The 26,487-nt window shown below is 46.6% G+C and overlaps 2 protein-coding genes across 2 annotated transcripts; one reads left to right on the forward strand and one right to left on the reverse strand.

Moving 5' to 3' along the window:
- Window positions 1–19,731: 19,731 nt before the first annotated feature.
- On the reverse strand, window positions 19,732–21,583 carry FGF21 (fibroblast growth factor 21). The gene is made up of 4 exons (XM_024768262.1): window positions 21,518–21,583; window positions 21,020–21,425; window positions 20,794–20,897; window positions 19,732–20,048 (listed from the first exon to the last, which is right to left on the reverse strand). Exons 2-4 carry the CDS (start codon window positions 21,249–21,251, stop codon window positions 19,758–19,760), a joined length of 627 nt encoding a protein of 208 aa, XP_024624030.1. The 5' UTR covers window positions 21,252–21,425; window positions 21,518–21,583; the 3' UTR covers window positions 19,732–19,757.
- Window positions 21,584–22,757: 1,174 nt separating this feature from the next.
- On the forward strand, window positions 22,758–26,484 carry FUT1 (fucosyltransferase 1 (H blood group)). The gene is given in 4 exon segments (XM_024768252.1): window positions 22,758–22,829; window positions 22,831–23,076; window positions 23,581–23,761; window positions 24,005–26,484. Coding segments are annotated over 4 exon segments (1,599 nt in total). The 3' UTR covers window positions 25,105–26,484.
- The last annotated feature ends 3 nt before the right edge of the window (window positions 26,485–26,487 follow it).

A 26,487-nucleotide genomic window follows, 5' to 3' on the forward strand; every position in this document is an offset into this window, starting at 1 on the left:
GTTGCGGTACGCGGACTGAGTTGCCCCGTGGCATGTGGGATCGTAGTTCCCCGACTAGGGATGCAACCCGCGTCCCCTGCATTGGAAGGCGGATTCTTTACCACTGGACCACCGGGGAAGTCGCTAAACTTACTTTTTAAAAGTCACTTGTGGCAGAAGCACCTGAGAGTAAACAGAGACATATGTTGACATGCAATAGGTTAACTATTGTTATTAAGTGAATGAATGAATATTTTGTTAATTTTCTGTCATAATTTCTAATTCTATAAATATGGATAGATGTAACCCACATAAACTAAAGTTCTTAAATGTTCTCAGTGATTTTTTTTTTCTTTTCTTTTCTTTTTTTTTTTTTTGCGGTACGCGGAACTCTCACTGTTGTGGCCTCTCCCGTTGCGGAGCACAGGCTCCGGACGCGCAGGCTCAGCGGCCATGGCTCACGGGCCCAGCCGCTCCGCGACATGTGGGATCTTCCCGGACCGGGGCATGAACCCGTGTCCCCTGCATCGGCAGGCGGACTCTCAACCACTGCGCCACCAGGGAAACCCATCCTCAGTGATTTTTAAGAGTGTAAAGTGATTTTTGGTCTCAGGACCAAAAAGTTTAAGAACTGCTGTCCACGGACAATGCCTGGCACTTAGCAAACCGATGTCAGTGTTGGTTAAATAACAAAATAAGCAACAAATCTGATATGGTTGCAATTTATCACATAAAAGAACTTTGTTTCTTGTTTTGCATTCGTAGACATTTTAAAGGGTCCAAACTTTTTCTGTTTGAGGCAGACATTCCGTAGGAAGATTCCAGCAGGCTTACTTAGCATTATTGCTTCATTTGATCACTTTTCAATGTGAATAAGACACTTAGGTTGCAGATGAGAATTATTGGGGTACACATTCACATTTCAGATAACCCTCATATGTTGCCTAATTAAAGATCAACTATTTTCTTTTAAATCCCCTAACAGCTGTGTGATGTGGGGGAAGTGAGTGCACCTCTCTGAACTTCAGTTTTCTCGTTTCTAAAATGAAGATCATAGTACCCACCCATGAAGGCTATACTGAGGATTAAATGAGTGATTAAATGTAAAGTTCTTAGAACAGGGCCTGACATGTAGAAAGCACTATAAAATTGCTCTTATTATTATTTTAATTTTTTTTGCGGTACGCGGGCCTCTCACTGCTGTGGCCTCTCCCGTTGCGGAGCACAGGCTCCGGACACGCAAGCTCAGCGGCCATGGCTCACGGGCCCAGCCGCTCCGCGGCATGTGGGATCTTCCCGGACCGGGGCACGAACCCGTGTCCCCTGCATCGGCAGGTGGGCTTTCAACCACTGCGACACCAGGGAAGCCCGCTCTTATAATTTTTGACAACTGAATTTGCCTTGTGATTCTGATTTTTCAGCTTTATTGAAAAAGTTGTTGAATTCTGTGGAAAAATGAACATTTGTATAGATTAAGGTATTTAATACAGCTTAATACTTAGGGGACTGTAGATCTTAATGGCTTTAGAAAATTGATTTTGTTCAAAATATTATGTCATCTTCATGCTTAAGGATGTTCTTCATTAGAAAATAATAAATATACACTAAGTGGAAAGAACCAAAATGGGAATCTTCATTTAGTTTAATCAGAATTCTGAAAAGGTCACCAAAAAATCCTTGGATTCATATATAATAAAGCCATTTTGTAAATTTGTTTATCTGAAGCTGTAAATGCCTCAATTTCACTAATCATGTTCGACAATCATGCTTTTGGATGCAAACATTGTTACTGGTTTCTAAAAAGCAAACAATAATTAATAAGTCCAAAAAATCAGATTTAGTCTAACTGTGAACGCTAAACACCAATTCTCAGTGATGAAACAATCAAATAAATTTATAAAAATCACTTATGTTCTATGCAGGAACATCCAGTAATATATAAAAATGATGATGTGAATATTCAATAAATAAATAAATAAGCAAATAAATAAATAACTTTTCCTTGTTATAAGACAAAATAATGAAGAATAAAATTAAATTGAGGGGATTTACCTGGTAGTACAGTGGTTAAGAATCCGCCTGCCAATTCAGGGGACACAGGTTCGAGCCCTGGTCCGGGAAGATCCCACATGCCGCGGATCAACTAAGCCCGTGCGCCACAACTACTGAGCCTGTGTGCCACAACTACTGAAGCCCGCGCACCTGGAGCCTGTGCTCCGCAACAAGAGAAGCCACTGCAATGAGAAGCCCGCGCACCACAACGAAGAGCAGCCCCCGCTCCCCGCAAAGAGAGAAAGCCCGCACGCAGCAAGGAAGACCCAATGCAGCCAAAAATAAACTTAAAAAATAAAATAAATGGTAAAGAAATCTCAGCTATAGTAGCAATCACTGCGAGCTCCGGTCTCAGGCGCTGCTGCGAGATGCCTCCACCGCCATCTGGCGGCCAAAGTTGGGCTAAAGCCTCAAAGGCGGAAAGAGCAGAAAGGGGATCTACAGTGGGAGCACCCAAAAAAATTTCATCAGTTTTCAATGTGATTGGCTAAAAACAGCTTTATTGCACTATAAAAATTTACAAACATCTGGAGGGACACCTGTTTGAGAAGACTCCTCTTAGGAGGTGTTTAAGAAACACTGGCTTGAGGCGGGCGCGGGGAGGGAAGGATTACGGGTTTGGGATTAGCAGATACAAACTACTATGTATAGGATGGATAAGCAGCAAGGTCCCACTGTATAGCACAGGGAACTATATTCAATATCCTGTGATAAGCCATAATGGAAAAGAATATGAAAAAGAATGTATATATTATATATGTATAACTGAATCACTGTGCTGTACAGCAGAAATTAACACAGCATTGTAAATCAACTATATTTCAATACATTTTTTTAAGAAAAGAAACACTGGTTTGGGTATTTAAGAAAAGCCCTCAGCATACATTGCACTCAATGGTGAAAGAGTGAAAGCTTTCCTTCTAACATCGGGAGCAAAAAATGATGCTGCCTTTGCCTCGTCTATTCAAAAATCTACTGGAAGTTCTATCCAGAGCAATTAAGCTAGAAAAACGAAATAAAAGGCAGTTAAGTTGTAAAGGCAGAAGTAAGACTATCTTTATCTGCAGATAACATGATCTTATACATAGAAAATGCTAAAGAATCCACACAAAAAAACGTGTCAGAACCCCCCCCCCTCGCTGCAACTAGAGAAACGCATGCAATGAAGATCCAACACAGCCAAAAAATAAATTAAAAAAAACCTTTTAGAGCTAATAAATAATTTCTGCAGAGTTGCAGATACAAGATCAACACACAAAAATCAGTTATATTTTTTACATTAGCAATGAACGATCTGAAAAGGAAATTAAGAAAGCAGTTTCCTTTACAATAGCATCAAAAGGAATACAATACGTATAAATGAATTTGAGCAAGGAGAGAAAAGTCTCATGCACTGAAATCTGACAAACATGGCTGAAAGAAATTAAAGGCAACATAAATAAATGGGAAGGTGTCCTGCATTCATGGATTGGAAGACAATATTATTAAGATGACAATACTCCCCAAAGAAATCTAGGGATCCAATTCAATCCTTATCAAAATCCCAAAACAAGACAAAACAAAAACCCAGCCTTTATTTGCAGAAATGGAAAAGGTGACCCTGAACTTCATATGGAATTGCAAGAGACCCCACATACGGAAACAATCTTGGAAAAGAACAAAGTTGGAGGATTCACACTTCTCGATTTCAAACCTGATTACAAAGCTACAGTAATCAAAACAGTGTGGTACTGGCATAAAGACATAGAAATCAGTGGAGTAGACTGAAAGTCCAGAAATCTATACATCAACGGCCAATTGATTTTTTAAAAAAATATATTTATTTATTATGGCTGCACTGGGTCTTAGTTGCAGCATGCATGTGGGCTCACCGACCAGGGATTGAACCCGGGTTGCCTGCATTGGGAGCATGGAGTCTTATGCATTGGACCACCAGGGAAGTCCTGGCCAGTTGATTTTTGACAAGGGAGCCAAGTCGATTCAATGGAGGAAAGAATAGTCTCTTCAATAAATGATGCTGGAACAGCTGGATATCTCCATGCAAAAGTCTGAAGTTGTACCCCTACATCATACCAGATACAAAAATTAAATCATCAAAGTCTTAAATGTAAGTGCTAAAACTATAAAACTCTTAGAAGAAAAACTAGGGATAAATCGTCATGACTTTTGATTTGGCGATGGTTTCTTAGGACACCAAAAGCACAGGCAACAGAAGAAGAAAATAGATAAATTGGACTTCATCAAAATTAAAAATTTTGTGCATCAAAGGATACTATTAGGAGAGTGAAAAGACAACCCACAAACGGGAAAAATATTTGCAAATCATATATCTGATAAAGGTCTAGATCCAGAATCTATAAAGGCTCCTACAACTCCCTGCTCCTCCCACTAGATTCCTACAACTTGAGAGACAACCCAAATCAAAAAGAGGCAAAGGGGGCTTCCCTGGTGGCGCAGTGGTTGAGAGTCCGCCTGCCAATGCAGGGGACGCGTGTTCGTGCCCCGGTCCAGGAGGATCCTACATACAGGAGAGGCTGCAACAGTAAGAGGCCCGCGTACCGCAAAAAAAAAAAAAAAAAAAAAAAAAAAAAGTGCTGAGTCTTAACCACTGGACCGCCAGGGAACTCCCAGAATTGTATACATTAAAATAGTTAAAATGGTGAATTTTATGTTATATGAATTTTAACACACACGCACAATGCGTTAAATGTACAGAATGCTAAAGGCTGCCCATAATAGTCAAATAATAGCTAGCATTTTACCGAGGCTTTCTCTGAACGGGTACTAGGCACCTACCCTACAGTATTTCCTTCCTCTCCATTTACAGATGGGAATGCTAAGATTCAGAGGTTCTCTGCCCATGTTACTTCAGTGATAAGGGGCTGGGTAACTCAGGATGTCTCTCCCCACAGCCCCTCACCAACCCGCGCCTATATCCTAAACCAAGGTTTATGCTATATATATGCCCACAATTTGCATGTGATTTCAAAAGATTTAGGAGTCCAGCCCTGATCCATAACTCCTGATTAAGAATCTCTATTCCAGCCCACCCTGCCAATTTCTCAGTTGACGGAGAAGCTGGCAGAAAGCGTAGCCAATCGGATGGCTGAAATCTCATGACGTCAGTGGTCGCTAGGCTTAGGCCTCAGGTCGCGGCTCTGGGTCGGTGGAAATCTGCGGATGCTGAAAGTGACCCAGGTGGCATCGGGCCTTCGTTATTGGGAGGTGGACAGGCCAAGCAGCCAGGGAGGGTTAATGGGATCCCTCTCCACACGCATACTCAAATCCCAGTGGCCAGGAAATGTTTCTTCCAAGAAACTAAATTTATTAAAGGCAAGAGGGTGCAAAGCACATTAGACTTAACCCACACCCCTCCGCGCGCCCTCCCCAGGAAGAAAGGTTTAGTGGTCAAGAACGTGGACTTCGCGGCTAGACTATGGGTTAAAATCTGAACTCTTCCGTTTTCTAGCTGTGTGGATTTGGGCAAAGTGACCCCCTCTCTGAGCCTCAGTTTCCCCATCTATAAAATGGGAATAATAATAGCACTTCGCTCGTGGGCTTGTTGGGAGATTAAATAGGACAACTGTGCCTATTTAATCTCCCAACAAGCCCATGAGCGAAGTGCTCATGAGTGTGTCACACTGTCCGGGACCAGGCAGCGACCGGGAGCAAAAGGGCACTAAAAGTTGGTGGGGTCCAGCTAGACACACACAGAGCAGAGGAAATGCGACCTTGCCCTCCGGGCACCGTAACATCCCAGGAGAACAACCATCTGCTCCCAGGGAACTTTGATCCTGCTCCTGAGGCCCGGGAAGGGGAATTAATTCATGCCACAAATGTTGTTTAAGAGCTTACGGTGTGCCAGGCCCTTAGGCTTGGATTGGAGATCCAGCAGGGGACAAGAGTAAATACCACACATTGGTAAAATCACTATTACAGATTATATACTTTCTGTTGTATATTTATATAAGTATATTTATATATTACATATTTATATTTCTTGTAAAGTATATATATGTATATTATAGAGTCTGTATTTATATATTATATATTAGTAAGCATTTACATGTATAATATGTTTAGTTGTTATATCATGAAGTTCATTTATATTTCATGAAGTATAATATGTTTGTACATTTAAATGTATATATTTATTATAAAGTATATACAACTCATATGCGTGTATGTTAAAGATGAGTGCTATGGAAAAAAATGAAGCAGGGAAAGATGATGGAGCATTGGAAGGAAGTATAATTTTAAATATTGTGGTCAGGAAAAGCCTCACTTAGGTGTCATTTAGAAAACCTTTTTGTTAGGAAAAATGTCAAATGTACAGAAAAGTAGAAAGTACAGTATACTTCACTCCTACATCCAGCACCAGCGTTCAGCAATTTGCCACATTTGCTTCTTCTGTCTGGTATTTCTTTCTTTTTTTTTTTTTTTTTTTTGAAACATGAATTTGAAAAGATACATGCACCCTGACGTTCGTAGCAGCTGTTATGTACGATAGCCAAGATATGGAAACAAACTAAGTGTCCATCAACAGATGAATGGCTAAACACCTGGTGTTTTCAGTTTTGTTTATATTTTTAGTTTAGTTTAGGGGTTTGTGTGTGTTTTGTTTTTTCATTTTTTCTTTCCGTTCTGGTGGGGTACTGATTTTTTTACAAATCAACTTTTCAGTTTGGAATAAGTTCATATTTAGTAAGTAAATTTGCAGAGCTAGTACAGAAACTTCTATACCCTTCACCCAGCTTCCCTTAATGCAAACAAACTAATAACAATGGTATATTCGTCAGAACTAAGAAATTAACAGCATGATACTGTTAACAAAATGACAGGCTTTATTTGAATGTTCCAAGATCCCTCGAGGATGCTACATTGTATATAGTTGTCCTATGTCCTTAGTTTCCTCCAATTTGTGAGTTTTCAGTTTTCCCTTGTCTTTCATGACCTTGACAGTTTTGAAGGATATTGGTTGAGTATGTTGCAGAATGCCCTTCAGTTTCAGTCTGTCTAATACTTTCTCATGATTAGACTATACAGCGATTTTCCTCTAGTGTGTGTGGGAAGAAATTGGGTGAGGCAATGTTCTATTGCTTAACCTGGGTGGTGGTGGCTAAGGAGTTTGCTTCATACTATGTCTTAAATTGTACGTGGTAGGCTGAAAAATGTCCTTGTAAATGGTATCCAAGTCCTAATTCCTGAAACCAGCAAATGTTACCTTATATAACAAAAAAAGATGATTGCAAATCTGATTAAATTAGTGATCTTGAGATGGGTGATAATCTTAGGTTACCTGGGCAGGTCCTAAATGCAATTACATGTATCCTTACGTGAGGGGGGCAGAGAAATATTTGACACACACAGAAGAGAATGTGATGTAAAGATGGATCAGAGAGAGATTTGAAGATGCTGGCCTTGAAAATTGGAGTCATGTGGCCACAAGCCAAGGACTGCTGGTAACCATTAAAAGCTGGAGGAGGTAAAGAACAGGTTCTCCCTTAAGAGCCTCTGGAGGGAGCATAGCCTTGCCTACACCTTGATTTCTTTCTTTCTTTCTTTCTTTTTAAAAAATATTTTGGCCTCACTGCATGGTGCTGCGGCATGCGGGATCTTAGTTTGCCCACCAGGGATTTAACCCACGCCCCATGCAGTGGAAGCGCGGAGTCTTAACCACTGGACCGCCAGGGAAGTCCCCACACCTTGACTTCGACCTGGTGATTCTGATTTTGGACCTCTGGCCTCCAGAACTGTGAGAGAATAATTTCTTGTTATTTTAAGGCACCCAATTAATAATACTTTGGTCCAGCAACTTTAGGAGACTAATCTACCACACATTTCAGTTTTATTTATGTAGTAAGTGTTTATGCTATATGTCAGGGTAAAAAGTTTAAAAATTAACCTAACAGCTTTCCCTTTTCTTTCATTGGCAAAAGTAATGTTGACAGTTCTTGTGATAAGGCAAATGGATTTTAACCCCAATGGAACTTTCTCCTGCTGAGTATTTCAAAATATTGACGCTCTAATTTACAACTCAGTCTTGCATAGGTAAAGCAGCCACCTGCTAGCTTGGATGCCATGAAAGGGCAAAATGAATCAAACAGGCAGAATATCTGCTATACCCTGCTTCATTGATCTAAGGGGTGCATTTTAACCTCTGAAATAAGTATGCATCTTTTTAAAATTTATTTATCTATTTTATTTATTTATTTTTGGCTGTGTTTGGTCTTCGTTGCTGCGCCCAGGCTTTCTCTAGTTGTGGCGAGCGGGGGCTACTCTTGGATGTGGTGTGCGGGCACTACTCTTCGTTGCGGTGTGCGGGCTTCTCATTGTGGTGGCTTCTCTTGTTGTGGAGCACAGGCTCTAGGCACGTGGGCTCAGTAGTTGTGGTGCACGGGCTTAGTTGCTCTGCGGCATGTGGGATCTTCCCGGACCAGGGCTTGAACACGTGTCCCCTGCATTAGCAGGTGGATTCCCAACCACTGCTCCATCAGGGAAGTCACCTGCCTGGTCTTTTAATAATGCCTTGGCTTTTTTCATTTCTAATCCTTAAAAAAAGTCTTTAGACATTAGAGCATGTTCATTTTACAGTAGTTAATATTGTAGGTCTTAAGCGTTATTAGAAAGATAAGCTGTGATTTCAAAATTGACCAAAGGCTTTCAATCGAACTGAAACCCAGACCAAGTTTCTTGGTCTGTTGAGGAAAACAGAAACCACCCCAGGTATTTGTTTATTCATTTAATTTATTTTTTTACTTTTGGCTGCGTTGGGTCTTCCTTGCGGTGCGCGGGCTTCTCATTGCAGTGGCTTCTCTTGTTGCCGAGCACAGGCAGTAGGCATGTGGGCTTCAGTAGTTGTGGCATGTGGCTCAGTAGTTGTGGTGCACGGGCTTAGTTGCTCTGCGGCATGTGGGATCTTCCCAGACCAGAGCTCGAACCCGTGTCCCCTGCACTGGCAGGAGGATTCTTAACCACTGTGCCACCAGGGAAGCCCCACTCCAGGTATTTAAAATACAGGGAGTTCATTAAAGGGAATTGGTTACACACGTGCCAGGAGGCTGGAAGAGTAAACAAGACTTGCCCTCTGAGGTAGAGTCAGGAGTGACCTGAAGCAGCTCAAACCCCTGGGGATGCAGGAGCTTGGAGGAGTGCTCTCTGCAGGGTAGAACTCAGACCTCTGGGGAGGGGGGTCCAGGCAGCAGGTGCTCTGGCCTGTGAGGGATAGTACCTCTGTCCAAGGAAATTGGAAATCTCCCTGCCAAGGCCATGCAGCTGGCTCTTGCTGGAAGTGCCCAAAGTAGCAGGAACCCTTGTTGCCTGTGGCTGCTGGCAAGATGCAGACTGGAGCTGGAAAAGAAGTTCCTTGACCCCTTGTCCTGGCTCCCCGTCTCCTGCCAGGTCCTCCCTGCCACTCTGGTTAGTTGTCAAAAGGGGTCACAGAGTTGGAAGGTGAGATTCACACTAAAGAGACAGCAGCCCAGCCTCCCGAGAACAAACAGAGGGAAAACAGGCTCACCGTGTGCGCAAAATAAAGAGGACATATTCCACATATTTAACAGGGAAGGCTCCAGAACAAGCAGCTGCTAAATAATAGCCTATTAAAATGATATAAAAAAATGATATGATTCTTGGGGCTTTCCTGGTGGTGCAGTGGTTAAGAATCTGCCCACCAATGCAGGTAACTCGGGCTCGAGCTCTGGTCCGGGAAGATCCCACATGCCGTGGGGCAACTAAGCCCGTGCTCCACAATACTGAGCCCGCGTGCCACAACTACTGAGCCCATGAGCCACAGCTACTGAAGCCTGTGCACCTAGAGCCTGTGCTCCGCAACAACAGAAACCACCGCAATGAGAAGCCCACGCACCGCAACGAAGAGTAGCCCCCGCAACTAGAGAAAGCCCGCTGGCAGCAATGAAGACCCAATGCAGCCAAAAATAAAATAAATAAATTTATAAAATGGTATGACTCTTAAAACATGTTCTTCAGGCTGTACTACAAAGCTATGACATTCTGAAAAAACAGCTGTGGGAAATAAATCAGGATCACCCAAGTCAATTTCCTAACTCATGCAGTCAAGGAGTCATAACGAAGTCTAATTGTCCTGGAACTCAAGCTTGATGAGAATCAGTTTAGAAGGGATCCCAGGTCCGAGTCTTCAACCATCAAATGGTCAAACTGTTAACTCAGCTGGTAGAGGAGCAAAGACTAACTCTCTTGTAGGTAAGAAATATCACAGGTAAGTATCAAGATTGTTGAATCAAAATCTTTGATCAAAATCGAGGTATTGAAGAAACAAATTTATATCCATGATATAAATATATTTGTAAACAATTTACTGTAAGGAAACCGATCAATGTGATATAATCATTGTACTCCTACCTGTATGTCTTTGAAGGTATTTAAAGCATTTGTGAGAATCTGTTATATTAGACTTGAGAAAAAGATGATCTAGACTGTATTACTCTGGTCCTCTCTCGCCTTCTGAGAGGGACCGCATTCTGCCTATGGAATGCATATCTCTCTCAATAAACTTGCTTTCATTAAAAAAAAAAAAGGACTGTATTACTCTTTTTCTTCTTTTTCAAAATAAATTTTAAGCTACACTAACTCTCTCTTTTTAAAAAATATACGTAGCTTGCACCGGGTCTTAGTTCCGGCACACAGCATCTTTGGTGCAACATGTGAATTCATAGTTGCAGTATGTATGTGGGATCTAGTTCCCAGACCAGGGATCGAACCTGAGCCCCCTGTATTAGGAGCCTGGAGTCTCAGCCACTGGACCACCAGGGAAGTCCCTACTCTTTTTCTTCTCTTCAAGGTTCTTAACTCATTGAAGGGAATCTGAGATCCCAGATTTGTGTTTGTTGATGAAATTGCAATCCATGTTCAAATGTTTTGGGAAATCTGAAATTGTGAAACTCACGGCTTGCTATTTTTAGCTGTCAAAGTAGTCAGTGAATGTTTAAGGAAAGTTGATTGTTTGAAAATTAATTAATCATTACCAAAAAACTGAATAGTTGTGAATATTTGAGGCTGAACACAAAAGCTCTTCTGACGTTAAAAGAGCTCATGAAAAGGGACTTCTTTGGTGGCGCAGTGGTTAAGAATCCGCCTGCCAATGCAGGGGAAAAGGGACTTCTTTGGTGGCGCAGTGGTTAAGAATCCGCCTGCCAATGCAAGGGACACGGTTCGAGCCCTGGGCGGGGAAGATCCCACATGCCGCGGAGCAACCAAGCCCAGGCGCCACAACCACTGAGCCTGCGCTCTAGAGCCTGCCAGCCACAACTACTGAGCCCACGTGCCACGACTACTGAAGCCCATGCGCCCTAGAGCCCAACCCTGCAACAAGAGAAGCCACTGTACTGAGAAGCACGCACACCTCAACCAAGAGTAGCCCCCTGCTCGCTGCAACTAGAGAAAGCGCGCGCGCAGCATCGAAAACCCAACGCAGCCAAAAACAAACAAATAAGTAAATAAATAAAATTAAATCAAGGACCTAAAACTCTTAGAAGAGAGCTTTTCTTAGGGGAAAATCTTCATGACAATGGATTTAGCAAGAATTTCTTGAATATGACAGCAAGAGCATGGGCAACAAAAGTAAAAATAGATAAATTGGACTACATCGAAACTAAAAACTTTTGTACATCAAAGGACACGGTCTACAGAGCCAACCTATGGAGTGGGAGAATATATTTGCAAATCATATATCTAATAAGGAGTTAGTAGTCAGAATACAGAATGAACTTTTACAACTCAACAACAAAAAGCAAACAACCTAATTTAAAAATGGGCAAAGGACTTGAATAGACATTTCCCCAAAGAAGATATACATATACATCTATATGATATACATATATAAGATATATGTGTGAAAAGATGCTCAGGGGAATTCCCTGGCAGTCCAGTGAATAGGACTTGGCACTTTCACTCAGGGGGCCCAGGTTCGATACCTAGCTGGGGAACTAAGATCCTGCAAGCCATGTGGCATGGCCATAAATAAATAAATAAATAAAGCAAATGCTTTGCATTAAAAAAAAAAAGAAAAGAAAAGATGCTCAACATCACTAATCATTAGGGAAATGCAAATCAAATCTACAATATCACCTCACATAAATGTTCACAGCAATTTGGGGTCTTTTGGGAATTAGTTAATTTTCAAACAATCAACTTTCCTCTAAATGTTCGCTGACTACTTCCACAGCTAAAATACATCAGTGTAGAGTATATATACCATATATGTATCATATAGTATATATATGATATATACTATATATATATATGTATATGGAGATTTTATTATAGGAATTGGCTCACATAGCTGTGGAGGTTAAGTCCCATAGTCTCCTATCTAGGAGGAGGAGGAAAGTGGGTGGTATAACTCATTCTGAGGCCAAAGATCTGAAAACCTGGGAGCCTGGTATCTCAAGGCTTGAGAACCAGGACCTCTAATGTCCAAGGGTACAAAAAGATGGATGTTTTGGCTCAAGAAGAGCTAGAGAGAATTTGCCCTTCCTCTGCCTTTTTGTTCCATTTGGACCCTCAATGGGTTGGATGACATCCGTTCACACTGATGAGGGTGGATGTCTTTACTCAGTCTACTGAATCAAGTGCTAATCCCTTCCGGAAATACCCTCACAGACACAGCCAGAAATAATGTTTTACCAGCTATCTGGGCATCCTTTAGTCCAGTCAGGTTGAGCCATAAAATTAACCATCACAGGCAATTCCTCAAAAGATTAAAAATTGAATTACCATGTGATCCAGCAATACAATTCTGGATATCAGGGTTTTTTTTAAAGAGATCTTTGTACATTCATGTTCACAGCAGCGCTTTTCACAATAGCCAAAATGTGGAAGCAACCTAAATCCCATGACAGGTGACCGGATAAACAAAATGTGGTCTATTCATACAATGCCATATTATTCAGCCAAAAAGGAAGGAAATTCTGACATCTGCTACAACACTGGTGAACCTTGAAAACCTTGAAATCTTGCTAAATGAAAGAAGCCAATCAGAAAATAAGTACTGTGTGTTTCCACTTACCCTAGGTATCTAAAGTAGTAAAATTCATAGAAGCAGGAAGTAGAATGGTGGTGGTCAGGGGCTTGGGGGAGGGGGAAATGGGGAGTCATTGTTTAAGGGGTACAGAGGTTCAGTTTTGCAAGATGAAACAGTTCTGGGGATTGGTTGCGTCATAATGGTAATATACTCAGTAGTAATGAACCGCACACTTGAAAATGGTTCAGATGGTAAACTGCATTTTGTACGTATTAGATAATAATTGTATAAAAAAGATCTCGAACAGTCATTTTCTTCTCACAGCTCTTCCCTTTAAAGTTGTTGCAAGACGGGGTGGGGCGAGCCTCTCTCGTCTTGTCATTCAATACATCTGCTGGCATCTACCCTGTGCCTACTTCCCTTGTGTATTTGGATTATGAGCTCTTTCAAGACTTCCTCTATGATGTAGTTGAGCAGCGTCTATCCAGAGAAGCTTTGCTTTGCTTTGCTTTGCTTTAGCCAGAAGCCCTAGAGCTATCACTAGCCCAATATCGATACTATTAATTTCTCATCTTGGGAGTGCCTCCACCACTGAGTTTGATCTTATACCCCTTCCATGTGAGACTGGTCTGGTGGTGACACAGTTTTCAATAGAGAACCATGTTTCTTCCATTGAGACCCCAAATGGAAACAGGAAAATCTCCTTGAACATTTTCTTAGTGTAGTTTGGTGGATTTTTTTTAAAAAATTGTGATGGGAGTTCCCTGGTGGCCTAGTGGTTAGGATTCCAGGCTTTCACTGCCATGGCCCAGGTTCAATCCCTGGTTGGGGAACTGAGAATCCACAAGCTGTGCAGTATGGCAAAAAAAGAAAGAAATTGTGACGACATACACATAACGTAAAGCTGACCATTTTGACTACTTACAAGGGGCATTAAGTACCTGCACATTGTTAGGAAACCACCCCATCATCCATCTCCAGAACTTTTTCATCACCTCACTCTGGAACTCTGTACCCATGAAACAACAACTCCCCATTCCCCCCTTCCCCTGGCCACCACCATTCTACTTCCTGTTTCTATGAATTTGCCTAACCTAGGTACCTCTTTTTTTTTTTTTTTTTTTTTTTTTTACGCTCCACGGCATGTGGGATCCTCCCAGACAGGTGCACGAACCCGTGTCCCCTGAATCAGCAGGCGGACTCTCAACCACTGCGTCACCAGGGAAGCCCCTCCCTAGGTACCTCTTATCAGTGGAATCATACAGTATCTATCCTCGTGTGTCTGGCTTCTTTCATTTAGCAAAATGTTTTCAAGATACATCCATGTTAACATGCTTCAGAATTTCCTTCCTTTTCAAGGTTGAATAACATTCCACTGTATGTGGGTTGGTGGGATTTCAAACATCAGGCTTTCATTGAAGTCGTGGCCCTTTAAGCTTCGCCTTGAAAATTGTCCCTATCACAGAATCAGCATATTCCAGGAGGCCGCGTGGTGATTCACACTTTCCACTTGGAGTTTCACTTATTCCTTATGTTTTTTTTCCCCTTCTGTCTCCTCCTTTTCTCTCACCTTTGCTTTCACCGTCTTTCCTTTCCTTTTCTTCCTTTCTTTCTTTCTTCCTTCCTCCCTCCCTCCCTCCCTCCCTCCCTCCCAATTCTCAACCACTGCGCCACCAGGGAAGCCCTCTTTCTCTTTCTTTTCTCTCTTTCTCCCTCTGTCTTCCTTCCTTCCTTTTTGTCTTCGTTCCTTCCTTTCTTTTCTCTTTCTCGTTCTTTCTTTCTCCCTTCCTTCTTTCTTTCTTTTTTCTTTTCTCTTTCTCCCTTCCTTCCTTCCCTCCTTTCAATCTTTCTTTCTTTCTTTCATGGGTGGGATGGGGAGAGAACCTGGAGATTTCTCTTTCTTCTTAGAAGCTCATTGATGCATTCTGAAGGATGTTTGGAAAGAAGCAAGATAGCAATGGGGCTGTAGCATGGATTTCTTTGGGGTAGGAGTAACTTTTACCTGATATAATTTTGAACTTACGGAAAGTTTCAATACTCATACAAAGAGCAAGATAGGTGCAGGGGATTAAGGGGTACAAACTACTATGTATACAATATATAAGCTACAAGGATATATTGTATAACACAGGGAATACAGCTAATATTTTATAATGATAAATGACTATGGTGTACACCTGCAACTTATATAATATTGTACATCAACTATACTTCAATTTAAAAAAAGACTTGTAGGGATTTCCCTGGTGGTGCAGTGGTTAAGAACCTGCTTGCCAATGCAGGGGACACGGATTCGATCCCTGGTCCGGGAAGATCCCACATGCCGCGGAGCAACTAAGCCCGTGTGCCACAACTACTGAAGCCCGTGCGCCTAGAGCCTGTGCTCTGCAACAAGAGAAGCCACCACATGAGAAGCCCACGCACCGCAACCAAGAGTAGCCCCCGCTCGCCGCAACTAGAGAAAGCCCACGCACAGCAACCAAGACCCAACACTGCCAAAAATAAAAATAAATAAATAAATTTATTTTTTTTAAAAAAGAGATTTGTACAAAGAACTCCATATATCCTTAACTAGGCTCCCCGATTATCGCTGTTCCCGCCCCTTTTGCTTTCTCATTCACTCTCTATGTCTACATATTATTATGTATTTACCTTTCCAGAAATATTTGAGAAAACATTGGAGATACCATGCCCCTTTGTCCCGAAATACTTCTGTGTGTATTTGCTAAGAACAAGGACATTCTGTTTAATAACCGCAGTACAGAGATCAAACCCAGAAAATTTTAACATGGATAAATGACTGCTATCTAAAGTTCAGAACTCATTCAAATTTCATTGTTTCTTGTTAATATCCAGGATATCACCTGGATTACTCAACGAACTGCATTTCCTTGGGCTGACTCTGGTCTCTGTTCATATACACAGTTTCCCCATCTTTTGCTTGACCTTGACATTTTCCAAGAGTCGAGGCCAGTTGTTTTGCAGAGGGTTGTCGGTCGTCGACTGGAATTTGTTCGATGTTTCCTTGTGATTAGATTCAGTTTAGGCAGCAGAGTTTCTTGATCTTCCCAAATTCCACCCCTCCCCCCCGGGAGAGCCAGTTGGATAGTAGAAGCTCACAAACAATGTTTTACAAAACCAGCCGACAGTGGAGCCCCATGAACCCTGAAATATGAGTGGGTGAGGCCAAACCAGGGCCAGCACAGGAAGAAAAGGAAACGAGCAAAAGTGCTATGGGGCTTCCTTGGTGGTGCAGTGGTTGAGGGTCCGCCTGCCGATGCGGGGGACGCGGGTTCGTGCCCCGGTCCGGGAGGATCCCACATGCTGCGGAGCGGCTGGGCCCGTGGGCCATGGCCGCTGAACCTGTGCGTCCGGAGCCTGTGCTCCGCAGCGGGAGAGGCCACAGCAGTGAGAGGCCTGTGTACCGCAAAAAAAAAAAAAAAAATGCTATGAAGATTGGAAACTTCCCACCAGTCCTCACCTCTAGAGGAGAGGTTGCCCTCATAGCTGAGGACTTGGTGAGATAATCTGAGAACAACAGCAAAATGGTGTGTGTGTGTGTGTGTGTGTGTGTGTGTGTGTGTGTGTGTGTGTATTGGGGGAATGGAACTTCCCTTGTGGCCCAGTGGTTAAGAATCCATCTTGCAACACAGGGCATGCTGGTTCGATCCCTGGTTGGGGATCTAAGATCCCACATGCTTTGAGGCAACTAAGCCCAGGCACCGCAACCACTGAGCCCGTGCACTCCGGAGCCCACGCGACACAACTAGAGAGAGAAGCCTGCACGCTGCAACAAAGAGCCCACGCACCGCAATGAAAGATCCCACATGCCGCAACTGAGACCCAAAGCAGCCCCCCAAAAAATAATAATAATAAACAAATATTTTAAAAATTGTGTGTATGTTTGTGCGTGTGAAGCTTCACAGGCTCCAATTAGTAGTTGGGGTGTGCTGGGGGTGGTCTGGGTCCTCAGAGATCTCAGAATTACTCAACGGAATCTCTCTTTTGGAAGAACAAAACTCCATACTTAAAAAAAATTATTGAAATCTATTGACAGATAACATTGTATAAATTTAAGGTATACAACATGTTAATTTGATACATTTATATATTGTAATATGATTGCCATTGTAGTGATAATTAGCATCTATCACGTTACAGAATTATCCTTTCTTTTTAGTGGTTGGACAAAGCTCTATCCTTGTGAAAACGAATGGAAGCAAAACCCAGATTGATTGTGGCAGGAACTCTGGGGGTAAAGGAGAGAAAAGTTTCAGGTACCGGGGGGCGGGGGGGAAGTAAACGGAGGAGGTATATCTCTCTGTGAAATATTGGCAATGTGACTATGCTGAGAGGTTGTATTTTTTCATATTGTATGGAAACAGCAGAACTATGAGAATGATGAGGTTAGGAAAGCTATCCTGGCCACCCCACTCCTTACCAAACAAATTCCTCAATTACTTACATGTGAGCAAGAGAAGATGGACTGTGGCAACTGCATATAGAGATGTGTACTGAGTTAAATAGCATCCCCTGGAAATGCCCGTCCCCTGGAACCAGTGAATGTGGCCATATTTGGAAATAGGGTCTTTATCAAGTTAATATGAGGTCATACTGGGTTAGAGTGGTACCCTCGTAAGAAGAAACACTCAGGGAGAAGGCCATGTGAAGATGGAAGCAGAGATAGGAGTGTTGTGTCTAAAGCTGAGGGATGCCAAGGATTGTCAGCAACCACCAGAAGCTGGGAAGAAGCAAGGAAGGATCTTCCCCTAGAGCCTTTAGAGAGGGCATTGCCCTGGTGACACCTTGATTTCAGACTTCTAGCCTCTAGAACTGTGAGAGAACAAACTTCTGTTATTTTCAGCCCTGTACTTTGTGGTACTTTCTTACCGCAGCCCTAGGAAACTAATAAATCCTCATTCCATTCTCCCACCAGTTGGTGGCAGCCACTAATCTGATTTCTGGCCCTATGAATTAGCCTTTCTCCCAGAATTTTGGATTCAATAGGTCTGGGGTCCAGAATGTGCATTTCTAACAAGTTCCCGGGTGATGCTAATACTGCTGGTTTGGGGCCACGCTTTGAAAACAGCCACTCTACAGCATCTCAAGTTTAGACCACTTGGGGTGCAGGTTCTGGCCAACGAAAGAGCAAACTAGGGCCACCCCCCAGCCCCTAGAGCTCACCCTGGAATCTGGACTCTCTGTCAATCAATTCATCTACCAGCTCCCCTTCCCAGACTGGCTGCCCAGTTTGCTGTCAATTTCAAGGGGAAGATCTTGCAATTCTTTTGGTGCGTGTCATAGTTCCTCACTGATCACGCTTTGTACCTCACCCAGTGGAGGCTGCCAGGAGTCAAGTCTAGAAGCATTTGGAGATAAGGAGGTAGATCCTGAGGAAGATCGGCAGCCCTGTGTCAGGCAGCAACCTCAGAGGATGGTCTTTGGACAAGGGGACACTAACCTGCTTCTACCAGAAAGGAGGCACTACAAGTTGGGGACTCAAAGTGCTCAGACCGAGTGACAGGAGCTCGTTTGAACACATTTTGCAAGTTCCCTGTCTGATTCCCTCTTTCTGGGTCCCCGCCCCCTTGTGGCATTTCAGATTCTGTTTCCAGTGAGAACTCTCCCTTGACTGAGCCAGTCTGGTTCCATCGGAGTGGGAAACTGTATTTTCTACAAGACACAGACCTTCATTTTCTCCAGGCATTGAATCCCTCCCATGACCTTCTGGGACCCACACTTATATTCCTTTTGACTGAGATGTTCCTCTCACTTGGACCTTGGAATTTAGATCAAGGGCTTGAGACCACAACTCCTGTGAGGCTGCAGTGGTCAGTCAGACACCTGGGGTCCAGCCAAAGCTGACCCACCCCTGTGAAATGTAGTCTAAATCTTTGACTTCAAATCTTTCCTAACCAGGAGATAACTTGCACAGCAATATTGAAATCTAAGTTGTGGAAAGGGAGGAAGATGGGCAACGTGCTCACTGAGACTGGATTCTGTGACAATCATTACACTCCAAAGTCCATAAGCACCTGGATGGAAGCATTCAGATTCTCAGGTCCTTTTCCTGAGACCCAGGACTCCCAATCTTCAGCCCCTCCTCTCTCAGACCAGCGTGCCCAGGTTCTTATTCCCCTGTTCTCCAGGATCCAGGTGTCCAGCTCACTGATCCCTCAGGACCCAAGAGTGTGTTCCTAGAACCAACTACACCCCCAGAATCCAAGAGTCCTTGCCCCAGCAAGGACAAAGATGTCTTTCCATTCCTAGTGTTAAATGAACCCAGAAAACTACATTTCCCATGAGCCTGTGGGTCTGCTGTGTTATTTTTTAAAAATGTCCCCCGTTATTGAGTTACCTCAGAGAAATAGTTCCACAACACTAACACAAGGTTGGGGATGGGGGAGGGGGAGAATAACAAGTCCTGTTCTGTCAAAGGGCAGGGATAGTCCAGAGTCCCTGGGAACAACTTAGTGGAGCAGAAATCTGAGGGCTGGCCAGGGGAGGGGGGCAGAAAGGCTGGGACCTTCCCACAGCCTTGTGGCAATGCGGAGGGGGGGGGGGCAGGGGAGACAAGGAAGCTGACCCCATTTCCTCCCTCAAACACATGTGCTCACTCTGATCCTCCTCTCAGACTCTTTATTATTTAAGAAAAAAAAGAAAATAAATAAGATAAATAATACGATAAATAAAGAGGAGACTCAGTAATAAACAGCCTGTGGCTTCAGGAAGTGTAGCTGGGGCTTCGGCCATGTGAAGGTCCCACCATGCTCAAGGGGTCTGAGGAGCCCACGTTGGGAGGCTCCGGGGCCAAGATCCCTGGAGGCTCCAGGGGTGGCGGGAGGAAGCCTGGCAGCGGCAGGAAGCGAGCAGGTCCCCGGGGGGCCAGGTCCCGGTTGGAGGAGCGGTGTGGGGGCAGGCGGAGGGGAATGCCCAGAGCCTCAGACTGGTAAACGTTGTATCCATCCTCAAGAAGCAGCTCCCGGAAGCTGCAGGCCTGGGGGTTGAAGTGGAGCTGAGGGGTTGAGAACAAAGATCAGAGACGTGGGATTCCTCTACACCTTCCTCCTGCAGGAACCCCAGCTCCATCCTCTCCCACACTCAGGGATGCAGGCCCCCAGCTCTCTCTTCCTTCAGACCACACAGTCCTGTCCTCCAGCAGGATGTGGGAGTCCCGGGACTCCTGGGGAGCCGGGGAACCCACTCCTTCCTCAGATGCAGAGTCCAGGTCCCCAGCCCCTTCCTCAAAACCACAGAAGCAGGCTCTTTCTTTACCCCTAGGCAGTCCCGCCAGGCTCACCTCCTTGCCCTCTCACTTCACAGAGAAGAATATTCCAGCCCAGGGATCAGTGGAGGCTCTCTAAGTCCTGGCAGGGGCATCTGGCTAGCACCCAAGGTCATGTTCACTTTACAGGCCATCGATTCCCAGAGTGACCCTGCACCCAGCATGAGTCAGGTCTGTAGGAGCCTGTGTTGTCAGCATGGGTTACGAGTCACAAGACTCGGTCTCCCAGGTCATTCTGTCATTCACAGGCTTTGTGACTTGGGGCCGGTGGTGGCCCTGCCTGAGCCTCAGTTTCCTCTTCTTGTGAACATGGATGACAACAGCTGCCCCTTCCAGGGATTGTGGCGAGGCCGGGGCATGCAGAGAGCATCGAGCCAAGCCTGGCCAAGGTCAAAGGTGCAAAACATGGTCCCCCAGCCTGTGAGGGTGGGGAGAGGAAGGGTGGAGCGCAGGGACAGGGGTCCTGGAAACTCACCGATCCATACAGCCTCCCCTCTGGTCCCTGGCACAAGAACCTGGATGTTTTAACTCCTAAGATTTGAATGACCCCTGGCTTTAGGGCTTTCAGCTCCAGAAGACCTGAGAGGAGAAAGTGATCAGGGACTCAGAAGGCCTTTGCCCGTCCCTCTCCTCCCTCAGACCCAGGAGGCCAGCCCCCAATTCTCTCCTCCCTCAGGACCAGGCCCTACCCCTACACTCACTTTCGGGGCTCCGGCGGGCCGTCCCCACCACTGTGCCATCAGCCCTGATCTCCAGGTGGGCCTCCGTCTCCTGGGCGTCATCTGTGTAGAGGTATCGCTGGCGGACTTGGCCCCCAAATTGGAGGAGGGGGCTGGAGTCAGGAATGGGATGTGCCTGGCAGGGTCCCAGCAGGACAGCTAGCACAGGGACCCACAGTCCCAGGTGCTCGAATTTGGTCTTGTCCCAGCCCATCAATGGTTCACGTCCTCAAGTGAGGTATGGGGTCTGGGCTTTGAAGACCTGAATGGTCTAGATTCTGTTTCAGAGCCTGGCTGTTGGGGAGAGCAGATTCACGATGGCTTCTCTGGTAGCTGAAATGCCTGGGTCCTCTCGCACGTAGATTCACGGCTGACAGGACACCCAAATCTCTTGGGAAGAATGCAGATGCTCCAGAATTTATACCCAGACAGACCCGCCCAATCACCTTCCCGACGCTTGACCCTTGATATTTGACCCACATGGCAGATGCTAGAATTCCACGGTGGCCAGGTCAGCCTGAACGGATGATGCAATCAGGGGTCCTTCCAGCTGAGGCCCTGGGCTCCTGGGTCTGAGGCATCAGGGGGATAGAAATGTGATGAAGTGGGACCTGAGTGAAAGGGGCTGGGGGCCCAGACCATCTGGTCTGAGGCCGGAGGGAACTGGGGTTTCAGACTCGTGGGTCTGAAGAAGCAGGAGGCTGGGGGTTCAGGCTCTTGGGTCTGAGGGAGAAGGGGGCTGGGGGCCTGGGCTCCTGAGTCTGAGCAGGAAGGGGGCTGGGATCCACCTCTCTGCCCGACTGATGCAGATGGTGTCCCACAACTGGCATTTCTGCATCTCACCTGACTTTCTGGGTTTCTGGGGGTCAGACACTGAGGTTCCTCTGGCGTTTCTGCATCTCACCTGACTTTCTGGGTTTCTGGGGGTCAGACACTGAGGTTCCTTGGTCATTAAGAAAGCAAGTGCTGCATGATCCGAGCGTTCTCCTCAAGGACACAGGAGTCCTGGTGTGGGAGCTTCAGACCAACCTGCTCACAAATCCCAGCCCAGGCACTCATACACCAAACAACCCAGCCTCCTCCTCCTGGACCCTGATGCAATCCTGATGTTTCTTTCACCAGAGAAGCTAACTAAGAGCAGACCGGTGCCCTCAGAATAGCCTGGGGGAGTGGGGGGAGGGTGAGAATCTTTGACTCAGAGTTGACAACTGACACAGGCTCAGGAGGGAGAAGTTAGACCCAAGATCCCAAAGGGAATGAGGGGTTGGGCAATTTCCTGGAACCTAAACGTGCAAGAGTCTGAACACCAGATCTGAAGGAGGCGGGTGACTGGAGGCCCGGACTTCTCATTCTGAGGAGGGGGCTGGGGGCTGGGAATCCTGGGTCTGGAGAAGTTATGATCAGATCTCTAGAGAGTCAAGTCCAATTCCTGGGTCTTTGCTTTCTTGAATGGTAATGGTCAGACCGCTCGGGCCAGGCTGGGGGTTGGTGGGAAGAAGGCTCGGTGGAGGGAAGCTGCCTCACGTCTGCAGAAGAGGGAGGCTTTTGCTCCTAGCCGGGTCTGCCTCGGCCTCTGCGGAAGAGAGTTTCTCTTCCACTTCTGCTTTCTCTGTTCCCGTCCTCGGGAGAGGCGGGACGTTCCCTTCACCGTCAGGTGCCTGACGCTAGGGTTCGCTCAGACGGAGAGACTGGGAGCCGGGACTCTCGAATTTGCGGGTGGATGGGGCGGAGTGGGGATCGGCGGCCCCTGGTGGGCGCGGGGACACGTTCCCGCCAGAGGCTCTCACGCCGGGACTCAGAGCCGGCGGAGGCTTTGCACCCGCCCATGGAGCAGCCAGGTTAACAGGTTCTGCATCTCCACGGGAGGACGCGACAGGGGGCGGAAGCCGCTGGGCCGTGGCCGGACTCGGCGCATCCTGGTACACAGGGCGGATGGCGAACCCAGAAACTGGAGGGGAAGAGGGAGAGGTCGAAGTCCAGCGTTGCAGCTGCGCGCTAGATCTCGGTGTCCACGGAAGGATGGGCTGCTAGGAGGCCAGGTAGGCTGCCCCTGGCTGGCCGATGTCAGGCAGGAGGGGGGCTGGGGCGCGGGTCTCCTGGTCCGGGGGAGGGAGGACGGCGGGGGCTGCGGCCCTAGAACTGGGAGCTGGGGCTCGGCGCCAGGGAAGGGGCGGGGCTCCGCCTCCAAGCTACCTGCCGGCCGGGGAGGGGCGGGGGCTGGGATCCTCCGGACCGCGTCCCCTCTCCTACCTCCCCTTCCCGAGCCCTCGCAGCCAGTCGGGGGAGGCGGCGTGGAGGGGGAGGGCTGTCGGGCCTGGGAACCTGGAGTCCAGGGTTCCGGGGGCCGCCGGATGTGGGCTGCACTTGGGGCCGGAACGCTCCGTTCACGCCAAGCTGACTGTGGAGCTCAGGTAAGTGAGAAATGCAGATGCCTCGGACCCAGGAATCGGGCCTTCAGTCCCAGGAGGCGCTCCCCCAACCTCTAACCCCCTATGACCCCCAGGAGTCTCCTCCAACCCGACCCCCAACTCCTGCTTCTCCAGGAAACAAGATCCCCCATCCAGGCCTGGACCTCCAGCCTCTCATGTTCTACTTGGCCCGTTGCTTCCTGCCATCTCCCTGGTGGACTCTGCCCCTCACACACAGGTTCACTGAGAAAGGAGTTGGGGGAACACTGTCCAACGTCAGTGGACCTTACTGCCTGGGAGAGTGAAATTCCAAGATGTGAGGACAAGGTGGTGGGTCCCGGACCATTGCTATTTTGGAAACCACTAATTTTCACCATCTTCCATCTGCTGCGATTCCAAGCCCTTAGCTTCTCCTAATTCAGATCCAGGAGCCCTGATCCCCTTTTCCCTCAGACCCAGGTCTCCAAACCCAGAGTTTCCTCATTCTCTCAGGCCGCTCCTCCTTGACATTCATTCTCAAGCTTCGAGTATCTCGTAATTCACTTTTCTTCCCTTGCAGCCATGTGGGCACCCAGGCTCCGTCACCTCTGTCTGACCTTCCTGCTAACCTGTGTTTTGACCTCAATCTTCTTCTTCCACATCCACCAAGACCTCTTTCACAATGGCTTAGGCCTCTCTGCCCTATGTCCAGACCGTAACCCAGTGACATCCCCTGTGGCCATCATCTGCCTGTCGGGCACACCCATAAACCCCAACGCCTCTTTTTCCTGTCCCAAGCATCCTGCTTCCCTCTCAGGAACCTGGACTATCTACCCAAACGGCCGGCTTGGGAACCAGATGGGGCAGTACGCCACGCTGCTGGCCCTGGCCCAGCTCAACGGTCGCCAGGCCTTCATCCAGCCTGCCATGCACGCCACCCTGGCCCCCGTGTTCCGCATCACCCTGCCCGTGCTGGCGCCTGAGGTGAACAGCCGTACGCCTTGGTGGGAGCTGGAGCTTCACGACTGGATGTTGGAGCAGTACGCCCAACTGAAGGAGCCCTGGCTGAAGCTCAGCAGTTTCCCCTGCTCCTGGACTTTCTTCCATCACCTCCGGGAACAGATCCGCAGTGAGTTCACCCTGCACGACCACCTTCGGCGAGAGGCCCAGAGTTTACTGAGTCATTTCCGGCTTAGCCGCACGGGGGACCACCCGAGCACTTTCGTGGGTGTCCACGTGCGCCGTGGGGACTACCTGAAGGTGATGCCCTATCACTGGAAGGGTGTAGTGGGTGATCGCGCTTACCTCCAGCAGGCTATGGACTGGTTCCGGGCCCGGCATGAAGCCCCGATCTTTGTGGTCACCAGCAACGGCATGGAGTGGTGCCGGGAAAACATCGACACCTCCCGGGGGGATGTGATCTTCGCTGGCGATGGGCAAGAAGGCGCCCCCAGCAAGGACTTTGCGCTGCTCACACAATGCAACCACACCTTCATGACTATTGGCACCTTCGGCTTCTGGGCCGCCTACCTGGCTGGTGGAAACACCGTCTACCTGGCCAACTTTACCCTGCCCAACTCCAGCTTCCTGAATATCTTTAAACCCGAGGCCGCCTTCCTGCCTGAGTGGGTGGGCATTAATGCAGACTTGACTCCACTCCAGATGTTGGCTGAGCACTGAGGAGCAGGGAGACTTTCTGAAATAGTCTGATCAACCTAGGGCCAGTGTTATGTATCTCTGGAAGCCCAGCAGCTTCTGGAGAAGCTGGTGGTCCTGCAGCTGGTGGACACCCATTTCTAGAGTGATTCTAGTTGGCTAGACTTGGAGAAAAAGGGGGGCTGGCTTTCTGCAACTGCCAGAACATTCTAGAATCAATGGAAGATCTTTTCATGATGGCTGGCAACGTCTGCAGAAGCTCATGGCAGTTCTAGAATGCACAGTGCCCACCTGTTCTTCCCAGCCCATATCCAGAGTACTTCTAGATCACTGCCCCACCAGGAACAGGGAACTCCCTGTTCCAGCATTGACCATCCTGGTCTTTTTGAGAAGAGATATTTCTCTTCCCTGGGTCATCAGGACAGAAGAAACTCATGGATGTGCTATAGTAAGCACTCACCAACTTCCCTTCTGTGTTTCCGGAATGTGTTTCCAGAGGAGGGATTTTTTCCGGAGAGGGTCAGCTCTAATGCCTGTAAAGAACCCTGTGGGGACCTTCCAGAGGGCTTGGGATTCCGGAATTCCAGATTACCTCGGCAAAGAAGCTAACAAAGGTAAAACCAGCAGCCTAACACCTCACCACTGCTAGAAAGTTTGATGGACGACAAACTCTCTGTAGCTGGGGCAGTTTGTGTGACAAGTGGAACTTTACCCAACATTTCAGCCCCTGAAAAACCACAGATATGCTAAAACATGGGAGTGTGGGGGAAGGGCTGCTGCTGAATGCTGTAGCTTAAGGAGCAAGGCTCTGCAGAGATCTAGGGACACCATTTTTTTTTTTTTAAGCTCAAAACTGCCAGAGGTAGACATGCACATCTTGGCTCCAAGTTCATGTTGCTTTACCCAATTAAGGAAGTTTCCTCCTCTGCAGCTGGGCTGCTGGGGAGTGATGGTGTAACAGGGAAGAACAAAATCTGACTCCATGTTGGATCTGTTTCTTTTATGTTAACTTTTGCTTTCCCTTGCTTTTGTTACTATAATCACTAAAAGGATGCTATCTATAGCTATAAGCGTACATGATGGTCTGCATGGGGAACTCTGCCCCTCTGACTGAATGTTAAACCAAAGTGCCTTTGTTCAGCTCACAGGGAAACATCCTGCCTGCGCACCCATGAAGGACTGCAAGAAAGAAGAAATTAACACACCCCCTCCCTGATGCTGGCCAAGCCAGGAGATGTTTTGCAAGACTTATGGCCTTTTTACTTTACTTCCTCACCTCCTCCCCATCTCTGTTCTATAAAAGAAACTAGCATCCAGGCCCCATAAGATGGTACTCTAGGACACTAGTCTGCCCTCTTCTCAAACACCCGGCTTTCTGAATAAAGTCACCGTTCCTTTCCTCAACAC

This window comes from Neophocaena asiaeorientalis, unplaced genomic scaffold (genome assembly GCF_003031525.2).
Source record: "Neophocaena asiaeorientalis asiaeorientalis breed wild unplaced genomic scaffold, Neophocaena_asiaeorientalis_V1.1 scaffold629, whole genome shotgun sequence".
Taxonomy (NCBI): Eukaryota; Metazoa; Chordata; class Mammalia; order Artiodactyla; family Phocoenidae; genus Neophocaena; species Neophocaena asiaeorientalis.